The 12303-nt window shown below is 38.0% G+C and overlaps 1 protein-coding gene across 2 annotated transcripts in view; it reads left to right on the forward strand.

Moving 5' to 3' along the window:
* The window catches only part of DPY19L1 (dpy-19 like C-mannosyltransferase 1), a 94122-nt gene extending 86284 nt beyond the window's left edge, over positions 1-7838 (forward strand). Inside the window, exons 22-23 of one of the 2 annotated variants that reach the window (XM_061165381.1) lie at positions 5041-5222; positions 6568-7838. In XM_061165381.1, the coding sequence (XP_061021364.1) occupies positions 5041-5197 (157 nt within the window). In that variant the 3' untranslated portion in view covers positions 5198-5222; positions 6568-7838. Of the gene's footprint in view, positions 1-5040 lie in introns of both variants that reach the window. The other variant, XM_061165380.1, reaches the window with a different exon arrangement.
* Positions 7839-12303: the final 4465 nt, after the last annotated feature.

Below are 12303 nucleotides of genomic sequence, written 5' to 3' on the forward strand. Positions count from 1 at the left end.
GAGGGTGTGAAGAAAAGTGTGCACTGAACACTCTTTTGTGGGAATACTCACTGGTAATACCTTTTTGGAAGATAATTTGATAGACGCATAGTGAAAGTTGAATAGCGTTTTGACATGGTGATAGCACTGCTTCTAGAAACAGAAACTTAGCTTATAGAAAGATAAAGGCACAAAATGATTTATATCAGCATTGTTTTATAATGACAAAAATGAGAAACAATTAAGATCTCTCTCCATGAAAGAGTGATTAAATAATACATAAAAGTACTACACCTATGAAAAAGAATAAAGTAGGTCTTTATGAAATGAGACTGTGACCACTTTTTATTGCTAAGTGAGGAGGCCCAGATTAATCTCAGTTTTGTAAAAGCAACCCAGGAGCACCTGTGAATATAAATGTCTGTGCTATGTTTTTGTGTGCTTGTATGTCTGAACATGAATAAAAAAGGTCGAGCAGAATGCATGCTGGATTGTTTACAGAAGCACCTCTGAGGAAGGGCTTTGGAGGTGACAGTGGCTTCTACTTATTTATTTTGACATGTTCATATTTTGACACCTTTTGAGTGAAGGTTCCTTTTAAATTAAAGATGTTATTGAAAAAGAGAAAGCATGTGCATTCCTGTCTAGTACTTGCCTCATGGTAAAGAGCAGGGTCATGGGGCTGCCATTGGGAATTAAAGGGACTTGTTGGAAATGGTGTTTTCTCATATAAAGAAAAGTGAAGCAACTATGATAAAACACAAGCTGTTGTCAAATCTCTATAATTTTTCCTTGGTTTTTCTGTTTTTTAACATTTTAAAAATGTAAAATTTGTGAAATCCCTTTCACTTTTTTTGTTTTTGATTGATATTTGGAAGAGTCCAGGCCAGTTGTCTTGCAAGAATGTCCCATATTTGAATTTGTCTAACTTATTCCACATTATTAGATTCAGTCTGGAAAAATTTGGCAAGAACACTGCATAGATGGTGTTGTGTACTTTCCATTATGTCACTTTGGGAGATACCTGTCACTTTGTTCTGTTATTGGTAAGTTTGGTAACTTGATTAAAGAATGTCCCCAACTCTCTCCATTTTAAGGAGACAAATGTCCTTTATAATCAAAGCCTTTCACCGGATAGTTCTTACATCCACTCATCCACTTCTTACGCTTTCCTGAATCAGTTATTATTAATACATTGGTGATTATAAAACAGGTAACATAATAGATTTGAAAATAACATATCAGTTACTGTTTAGTGGTGGTAAGAGTGGATTTGGTAAATAATAAAGGGTCACTTTGTGTCTCCATGTCAGATTAGTTCAGTTTAGTCGCTCAGTCGTGTCCGACTCTTTGCAACGCCATGGACTGCAGCACGCCAGGCCTCCCTGTCCATCACCAACTCCTGGAGTCTACTCAAACTCATGTCCATTGAGTCAGTGATGCCATCCAACCATCTCATCCCCTTCTCTACGTGCCCTCAATCTTTCCCAGCATCAGGGTCTTTTCAGATGAGTCAGCTCTTTGCATCAGGTGGCCAAAGTATTGGAGTTTCAGCTTCAACATCAGTCTTTCCACTGAACACCCAGGACTGATCTTTAGGATGGACTGGTTGGATCTCCTTGCAGTCCAAGGGACTCTCAAGAGTCGTCTCCAACACCACAGTTCAAAAGCATCAATTCTTTGGCGCTCAGCTTTCTTCACAGTCCAGCTCTCACAGCCATACATGACCAGTGGAAAAACCATAGCCTTGACTAGATGGACCTTTGTTGGCAAAGTAATGTCTCTTCTTTTTAATATCCTGTCTAAGTTGGTCATAACTTTCCTTCCAAGGAGTAAGCATCTTTTAATTTCATGGCTGCAATCACCATCTGCAGTGATTTTGGAGCCCAGAAAAATAAAGTCAGCCACTGTTTCCACTGTTTCCCCGTCTATTTGCCATGAAGTGATGGGACCGGATGCCATGATCTTAGTTTTCTGAATGTTGAGCTTTAAGCCAACTTTTTCACTCTTCTCTTTCACTTTCATCAAGAGGCTCTTTAGTTCCTCTTCACTTTCTGCCATAAGGGTGGTGTCATCTGCATATCTGAGGTTATTGATATTTCTCCCAGCAATCTTGATTCCAGCTTGTGCTTCCTCCAGCCCAGCATTTCTCATGATGTACTCTGCATATAGGCTAAATAAGCAGGGTGACAATATACAGCCTTGACATACTCCTTTTCCTATTTGGAACCAGTCTGTTGTTCCATGTCCAGTTCTAACTGTTGCTTCCTGGCCTGCATACAGATTTCTCAAGAGGCAGGTCAGGTGGTCTGGTATTCCCATCTCTTTCATGTCACATTTTGGTAATTCTCAAAGTATTTCAACTTTTTTCATTCTTATATTTATCATGGTGACCTGTGACCAGTGATCTTTGCTGTTACTATTGTAATTGTTTTGGGGGCACCTTGTACTGTACCCATGTAAGATGGCAAACTTGATGGGTGAATGTTGGTGTGTCCTGACTGTTCCACCAACCAGCTGTTCCCCTATCTCTCTCCTTCTCCTTGGGCCTTCCTATTCTGTGAAACACAGGCCAACTAATAATTTTTCAGTGGCTTCTAAGTGTTCAAGTGAAAGGAAGAGTTGCATGTCTCTCACTTTGAAACAAAAATTATAAATGACTAAATTTAGTAACGAAGGCAAATCAAAGGCCAAGATGGGTCAAAAGCTAGGCCTCTTGTGCCAAACAGTTAGCCACATAGTGAATACAAAGGAAAACTTTTTGAAAGAAAGTGCTACGCCAGTTAGTACATAAATTATAAGAAAGTGAAACAGCCTTATTGCTAATATGGAGAAAGTTTTAGTGGTCTGGATGAAAGATCAAACCAGCCACAACATCCCCTTAAGCCAACGACTAATTCAGAGCGAGGCCATAACTCTCTTTAGTTCTGTAAAGGTTGAGAAGGTGAGGAAGCCACAGTGGTAAAGTTTGAAACCAGCAGAGGTTGGTTCATGAGGTTTAAGGGAAAAATCCATCTCTGTAATATCAGAGGACAAGGTGAAGCAGCAAGTGCTGATGTAGAAGCTGGAGCAAATTATTCAGGTCTAGCTAAGATCATTATTGAAGGTGGCTACACTAAGCAACAGATTCTCAGTGATGAAACAGCCTTCTGTTGGAAGAAGATGCCATCTAGGCTTCCATAACTAGAGAGGACAAGTCAGTACCTGGCTTCAGATCTTCCAAGAACGGGCTGTCTCTCTTTAGTTAGTTCAGTTCTCAGTTGTGTCCAACTCTTCGCAACCCCATGGACTGTAGCACGCCATGCTTCCCTGTCGGTGCCCAACTCCTGGAGCTTGATCTCTCTTATTAGAGGCTAAAGCCGCTGGTGACTTGAAGCTGAAGCCAGTGCTCCATTTATCATTCTGAAAACCCTAGGGCCCTACTGAACTATGATAAACCTACTTTGCCTGTGCTTCAAGCCTGGATGACAGCACAACTGTTTACAATATGGTTTCTGACTATGATAAGCTGTTACTAAAGGAAAAAAAGATTCATTTCAAAACATGACTGCTTGTTGACAACGCACCTGATCACCCAAAAGCTCGAACGCATGTACAATGAGATTAATGTTGTTTTCATGCCTTCTAACGCAGCATCCATTCTGCAGCCCCATAGTTCAACTAATTTCCATTTCGATGTCTTGTAATTTAAGAAATACACTTTGTAAGGCTATAGCTGCCATAGCCAGTATTCTTCTGTTGGATCTGGGCAAAGTCAATTGAAAACCATTTTGGGAAGGATTCCTGGGAAGAGGTCAAAGTCTCAGAGTTAGCAGGAGCTTGGGAGAAGCTGACTCCACCCCTCCTGGATGACTTTGAGGGGTTCAAGACTGCGGTGGAGTAAGGGACTGCAGATGTGGTGGAAGTAGCAAGACAATTAGCTTTAGAAGTAGAGCCTGAAGATGTAACTGAATTTCTACCATCTCATGATGAAACTAGCAGATGAGAAGTTACTTTTTATGGATGAGCACAGAAAGTGGTTTTTTAAGATAGACTCTACTCCTGGTGAAGATGCTGTGAAGATTGTTAAAATAACAACAAAGGATTTAGAATATTACATAAACTTAGTTGATAAAGCAGTGGCAGGGTTTGAGAATATTGATTCCAATTTTGAAAGAAATTCTAATGTGGGTAAAATGCTAAAAACAGCATTGTGTGCTACAGAGAAATCGTTCATGAAAGAAAGAGTCCATTAAGGTGGCAAGCATCATTATATTGTCTTATTTTAAGAAATTTCCATAGCCACCCCAGCTATCTGCAACCATCACCCTGATTGATCAGTAGCCATCAACATTGAGGCAAGAGCCTCCATCAGCAAAAAGATTATGAAGCCTTTCACTGAAGACCCAGATGGTGGTTAACATACTTTTTAGCATTAAAGAATTTTTAAATTAAGATATGTAATTCTATTGCACACTTAATAGAATTCAGCATAAACAAAACATTTACATGCACTTGGCAATACAACTAAAAAATTTGGGTACTCACTTTATTGTAATATTTGCTTTATTGTGGTGGTATGGAACCAAAGCTGGGATCTCTTGGAGGTATCCTGTATAATTTCCTGCATCAGTATATGCAGTATATAATCTGCATCAGTATTCCTCTTACTTTGTACTGGGCATCATGCTGGTACAATCTCCCCCTTAGTCCCTTACGTCATGGGTATGTCCCATTTTACCAATGCGGAGAGTGACATTGAGTGAACTACCCAACACCACATTTTTGGTAAGTAGCTGAGGCAGAATTCAATTGAGATCTCTTACCCCACTGCCTTAATTCACGTATATTATATGCCTTTTTCTTTCTTTATCATCACCTTTGCTGTGTTCACCTTGTTCTAGAAAGGATTTATGGTAGCTTAAATAAAAACTGTGATAGGGTTTTTTTTTTTTTTTTTTAAAGAAAATTTATTTTAAGTGGAAAAAGAAATGAGGGTAGGAACATAAAAAGTGTGTTCCTTTATCTTTCATTATGTAACGTACAGTGATTTTTTTTAAATCTACACTTTAATTTTTCTAGGCCTGGATGCAGTATGCCTGAAATCTGGGATGTGGAAGATCCTGCTAATGCTGGGAAACCTCCCTTATGTAACCTCTTAGTAAAGGAGTCCAAGCCTCACTTCACAACTGTATTCCAGAACAGTGTTTACAAAGTCTTAGAAGTTATAGAGGAGTGACTGCTGCCTACAGAAAATTCCACCAGTAATGGTTTCCATGTTTTGCTAATAACTCATGCCTTGTTTTTAATTCAGATTCCCAAAACTTTTATAGGTAACTGTTTTCAAATAGAAAACGTCTTATTTGGTCAGTCTGAATGTAAAAATACTTATACTTTTATCAGTTGGTTACTATTTCAATGCACCCCTTAAAATTTGCTATGCAAATGAGTATATGCTTGTATTTAACTTAAATATTTGTCCTAAAGTGAGCAAAGCTACCTATATAAAAAAAATATGATGGGTCATAGCAAGGGTGATGTGAAAATATAGTCACTTCTCAACTGTGTAGGGGCTGATTTTACAGTTCGTGGACTATTAATGCCCCTTGCTTTGTTCTCTGCCTTTTGCTCTTGTCTTTCAAACATTTCAGTGATTATTGTAATCCCCTCAGTCATGTCAGCCCCTGTCATCAATTTCAGTAAGAATAGCTGGGGCAGACATGGATATTTGCTATGTAGACCTATAATTTATTTCCCTTCTTCACATTCTTTGTTCTCTGTTGCTCTTGTTAATAAAGCATTTCCTGCCCGTTATAAATCCAAGTTCTTGGACCTAGTCATTAGGACCAGATTCCTATAACTGCTAACCATGTGGCATTAGTGTATGTTGGCCTGTCTGTTTCTTTTCAATATTCTGTGTCAAATAAGTGCTATTTACTCATTTAATTGCTTATCAGTTACTTATTCTTGGTTTAAAAAGTTTAATGACAATTGTGTATTTTTCTCATTTTTAGTAGTATTTGAATGTTTATATTTTAATAACTTTAAACCACTTAAAAATTTTCATGTATAATTGTTTTAAGAAAAGCTATTTTGAACAACCACAGATGCATCTAGCAACTAATGTATATGTGAGTAGATATAATTTATAGTGGAAGACTGTAGTATATGATAATTTTTCTTTTATTATTAAGATACCATAAAATATGACTAGTTTTTTGGTCACACAGTAAATAAATAATGATAAATGAAAGGAGTTTTTATATTTTACTTTTAAAATTGCCTGTCTTTAATAAGACGAAGCCTTAAACCTTATGTTATAATTTTGGTTTCAAAAACCATCATTTCAGTATGAGGGACTAATATATTCAGTCTTCCTCTTTACTTTTTTCTTATCTGTTTATTTGTATCTTGAAACTTTTCCAACCTGCTTTAAATTCCTAGTATGAATTTTTGTTTCTTAGAAGTTAATTTGTGTGAAATGAGATTCTACAAAACAGTGAACCCTCATAGTTCTGAGAAATGGTTTTAAGATTTAACGTTCTTAGCAAACCATGACTCTGGCAGACGACACGTTTAATTACACAGTGTTCTCTTTATTAACCGCAGGCAGATTAACCTCATTGTGGATTGTCCTTGAGACCTGAGTCCTCGGGGCTGGTTTCCGGTGCCCGCTCCGGGGAGCCACTGAAGAGCTCTTCTCTTTCTGCCTTCTCTCCAGAGCCCAAGGACAAGCCTGGTCTGGGGGGAGCACTAGCTTGCTTAGAACAGACAGCTGCCAAGACAGCCCAGGCGGAGGCACGTGCAGCCCCCAGCCTGCCCCAGAGCCCGTCTTTCCCAGGGAGCCTCCTGCTGGCCGAGATGGTCAGTGACTTCAGGTGCCTCTCCCTGTTTCTTGCTCACTGGGTGACTAATTTCTTGGTCTTGGTCTTTAGCCAGTTTTAGAAAACAAGGAAGCATCTGGGGAGTTTGGATTAGGAGTAGAATTTAAGCAGTGATGCAGCAATGCAGAAAAAGGGATGCGGGCACTTGAGGCCTGAGAGGATGAAAGCCAGCATGGGTGGGAGAGGGGAAGTGTGTGATCTGCTCTATTTCCCACTGTTTCTCACAGAAGTGTGTTTTGTCCATCCAGCAGTACTATTTTTTTTAACTTTACTTTTAAAGTCATTCTCTATTTTTCCCCACCTTTAAATAACCCCCTTCCTAGTAAGTTTACATGTAATTATTTGAAATTCCACATAGGAAAAACATTAAAATAGTGTTATAACTGTCTTATATGCTGGGAAAAGATAAAAGTAGTCAAATTACAGTTTTTTTTTTTATTATTATTTTCAGAAGACTCCTTTCATAGCAGTATTTATTCATGTAGCTCCACCAGCAAGCTATGATTATGTTTTAGGCCAGTCAGTTTAGAACAGACGCCCTGGGCTACGCTGCACACTCGGCCTTGGTCACATCGGTAGCAGCCGGTGCTGAAGGTTATAAATATCTTTTATGGCAACACAGAGTAGTAGTAGGTTCGATATACATGATAAACAGTATTAGAGCTCAGTATTTTATGCATTTTTAGCATTTAAAAATATTTTTGCTTTAGTGTGAGGAAGGTTAGGATGGGCAGGGCAGTGACAAAAATAGCTATTGCTATGACATTAGGAAAGGGGAAAAAAAGTTGGGACAGTATTCCTAAAAAAAAGATAAGCCTCTTAAAAGTGCTTAGCAGAAACAGTGTAGTGTTAAAATAGGACAATGATACTAAGGGGAAAATGAAAGAATGTTATCAGGAGTAAATTGATAATGCATACGGGAATTGTATTTTTATGAATTTTATGCCAGTTGTTTACGTGTACTATGTATGTTAAATAAAAAAGATCATGAAAATATGGAGAGTGTTTTTTTTTTTATTCTTATTTTCATTTCCTTCTTAGCTGTACATATGTTTAGCCTTATTCTGTAGTCAGATAACCATGAACTGGTCTGTGGCAGATTGCAGTCCTGATAAAGAGGAAAGATTAAAGGTCCATGGAGCTACTCAAACCTCTTTCTCAGTGGTGGAATAGCTGTTAAGGTTCCCCACACTCTTCTCGTATTTATGGCATTATATACACTTACATTACTTTATTGTTTATGTCAAGGGACACAATCATTTTTTAAAGTCATATTTTCAGGGTAATTCCAGAGTTGCTGAAAGCTTCTTTTCGTACTTTAAACCACAGATTGGCCTCATGACATTTTCTAAATTATAACTCCTTGTATTAGTTTGATACAAGCATCAACTTAGTTTTTTTTTTTTTTAATCTGCTAGGAGGCAAGACAGGTTAGCTTAATTCATGCCTCTGTAAGTTTTTACAGAGTAATACCTTCATTCTCTGACATGTTTGAGAAGAGTGATTCTCAAAGGTAGTGTGAGAATCAGAATCAGCTGGAGGGCTTGTTAAAACAGACTACTGCACCTCACCACAAAGGTTTCTGATTCATAACAAAGGTTGGCCTAAGGTGGTGCTATGATCTGAATGTTTATGTCCCCAAAATTCATATGTTAAAACCCTAATCCCCAAGGTGATAATACTAGGAGGTGGGGCACTTGGGGTGATTAGGTCATGAGGATGGAGCTCTCATAAATGGGATTAGTGCCCTTATAAAAGAGGCCCAAGAAAACTCCCTTGCTGCCTCCATGTGAGATCACAGCTACAAGATGCAATCTATGAACTAGGAAGTAGGCTCCCACCAAATACTGAATCAGCTGGCACCTTGATCTTAGACTTCCAGCCTCTGTAAGAAATAAATTTCTGTTCTTTTTAAGACACCTAGTTTGTGGTATCTTGTTATAGTAGCCCAAAAGTAGTAAGCCAGATAGGACCCCAGAATTTGCATTCTAACTAGTTCTCAGGTAATGCTAGGCTGTTCCTGCAGGGAGTATTCTTGAGAAAAGCTGTTCTAATGGATGGGAAGAGACTGTCTGGAATACTGGCCTCTAGGGGGCGCTTCATTCCTGACAGTACTTAACCCACCAGGACAGGCTAGAGGGTCCCTATATTGGGAACTGAATTTTATGGAGTTTTTTCTTTGTCTCTTAGGGAGCATGCTTCAGTGGAACTTGCAAGGAGCAAAGAACAGATAATGTGCTTTTTAACCAAGAACAGATAAGGTAATTTTTAACCAGACATTAATATAGCTCACTTGCACTGTGCTGAACAGGTAGTATGGACCATTTAAGTATTTTGAACTTGTATACTATAGGTTTAGACCTGTTTCTTTTCAGAAATTGAAAAAGAGTGAAATCATATGAGATCAAATTTACTTTTGTAAAATTACATTGCCTAAAAGAGAATAGATAAATTCAGTGATGTGTGTGAATTTTAAAACTTCATTTTCCACTTCATTACTTTTGTTTGGCTCCAGAAATCCTGTCTTCTCTGTATTAGGGAGCAGTTAAGGATCAGCTGTGGTCCACAGATCACCTGTTTTCTCTCTTCTGCCTTCCCATTCTCCTTCCCCACAACTAGAAGTTTCTAATTTAAAGCAGTAAAATTGCTACCTGTGCAGAAAGAGAGGATGAACTTCATTACATACTTGATCTTTATTTCACAGTACTGTATCAGTACAAACACGCTTTTACATTCAACGTTAAAAAGGACATTAAGGTGTAGAAAAGTCTTGAAAACTCTTTCATCTTACCTGTCCTCCCATGAGAGCGATTTTAAAATTCTGAATGAACTTGAGAGTTGAAGACTTTCTCTCTTAAGATTTTGTCATTGTACTATAATTAAAGGTAAGAGATTCAGATAGTATTGATATTGGTTCTGCTTTCAAAGCAATGCTTTCTACACTCTTTTTACCTAGCCCAAAATTGTAATTACTTTAAATAAACAATGAGTTGTCGAAAGAACTTTCAAATAAATAGTAGCAGTATGGAGTATTCTGTTTACGCAGGCATGTTCTTTTAAATTCAGCATAATGTAATTTCCTTGATTTTTTTAAGTATCTGGGCTCCCCCATATGCAAATTTAATACCTTGAAAAAAAGTTTAATGTAGCAAAATTCAGCTCATTCAGTTGTGATGCTGACTGCTCTTAGAGCTTTAGTGCTTACTCATTTCTAAAAAAAAAAAAAAAAAAATAGAAATGAAAATAAGAAGTGACAATTTCTAAGATTTGGCATCAGACCATAAAAGCTGATCTTTAAAAAAAGATACCTGCAGGCTCAACTTTATAGACACAGCCCACATCTCTGGCCCTGTCGCTCTGGATCTTCATTCTTGGTATTTCCTTATTAACCAGAGTCCAGATTCAGAGACCTCCCTCTTGCCCTAGAACATTCTCTTCCTAGGAGTTGTAATTCAGTAATCCTCCCAGCTCTTTTAAATCTGTGATGAATTTGACTTTTTCTAACACAGACCCTATATGGCAGTCATCCTCAAACTTGTCAATACATTGGAAGTTATTTGTGAAGCTTGAAAAATACTGAAACCTTTCCCCCATCTCCACAAATTAGAATTTAATCAACCTGGGAGGAGTCCTAAGATTTGGACCTTTAAAAAATGCAGGCCTCCCTGCCTTACATCTGGATGTCCATTCTTCCCATGTCTCTGCCCAATTGAGTTAGAAATGGTAAGCAAGTTTCTTTCATATACTCTTTTATTAATAACGATTGACTGTTTCTATTGATACTTTATTAATCATGGAACTTAGTGTTGAGTAGACTCTCTGAGGAAAGATTTGTGTTCAGTTAGAGGTAATTGCCATGGTGGGTATGAGAGGTGGGATAGTGACAGCATAGATGCCACATATTTATAAACCCTGATTTGAGTGCCAATGAGAAATGGAATATAACAGCCAAAAGCAAAAAAATAATAATAAACTAAAGTTCACTTTGACAATTTAATATTTGTTGTGGAGAATCTTGTTTCTTCTCTTTACTGATTATTTTTTCATTTTCCTGGAATATACTTTCTTGATCAGTTTTTATTTCAAGATGTAGTTTAACTCAAATGTCAACTCCTCTGTGAAGACTTTCCTAACTGCCTTCCCCTTGGCAGAGTGAACTGTCCTAAATTCCACACATTTAATATGACTTGTACTGTACTGTGTCCTTTCAGAGTGGACCTGTGTCTTATTCCATTCCAAATCCACAGTTCCTCCTAACACAGTGCCTAGGAAGTGGTAATACTTAATAATTTTTTTAAATAAAACATGCTTTATTCAATGTTGCAGTAAATTCTAGGTGGCACTGTAATTTACTTTTTAAACTAAAAGAAATGGAAGATTATGTATCCTAACTGTGGAGATGAAATGATAAGGAAAGGCAGGATCTCTTCAGATTAGATTAATATCATACGTAGAAGAAAAATTTCTTTCATCAATAATTAAACAAAAATTAACATCATTAACATATCCTAGCTGCTGCTGCTGCTAAGTTACTTCAGTCATGTCCGACTCTGTGCAACCCCATAGATGGCAGCCCACCAGGCTCCCCCATCCCTGGGATTCTCCAGGCAAGAACACTGGAGTGGGTTGCCATTTCCTTCTCCAGTGCATGAAAGGGAAAGTGAAAGTGAAGTCGCTCAGTCGTGTTCGATTCTTAGCAACCCCATGGAGTGCAGCCTACCAGGCTCCTCCGTCCATGGGATTTTCCAGGCAAGAGTACTGGAGTGGGTTGCCCTTGCCTTCTCCATATCCTAGCTAGCTACCTTGATACATTCAGAAATGGCTGGTAATCCAATAACTATTGGGAAGCAATATGGCAAAGATGGATATGTCTGTCTCCAAAGGAAGCACTGTCTTTGGCCTCATTTGGTTTGTGTGGCCCAGGATACTATGATGGCCAGTGCTGTGTACATTTACTGCTGACCAGGAAGCTGGGAACTCTGATTAGGAGTTCAATTAAAGTCTGGGAGGAGGAGATTCCCATAGGATGGGGAGAGATTCATGTTGTCACTAGATAAGGATATTAGGCAAAACATATGACAGCAGTCATACAATTCATTTTACCATAATTGAGACAACTAAATTAGAATCCTAGATCCATTCTTTGCAAACTTTATAAGATAGGACATGTTATTATTTGAGACTCATTCTTCTTACCTTTAAAAAGGATATGCCTCCTAGGGTGGTAATTAAAAACAAGAGAAGTAGACAAATCCACAAACACAACAGGAAAGTATAACAAATGTGACTTAGAAATTGATGTAATAAGCAGGCAAAAAAGTCACTAGGGATATATGGTTTTAGTAATAAAGGAATCTTAATGTAATGATCCTATATAGTACAACTACACTATACAAATGAAGAATACACCTTCTATTCCAGCATGTGGGATATTTCCAAGAACTGACAAAGCATGAACTCC

Source organism: Dama dama, chromosome 18, assembly GCF_033118175.1.
Source record: "Dama dama isolate Ldn47 chromosome 18, ASM3311817v1, whole genome shotgun sequence".
Lineage (NCBI taxonomy): Eukaryota > Metazoa > Chordata > Mammalia > Artiodactyla > Cervidae > Dama > Dama dama.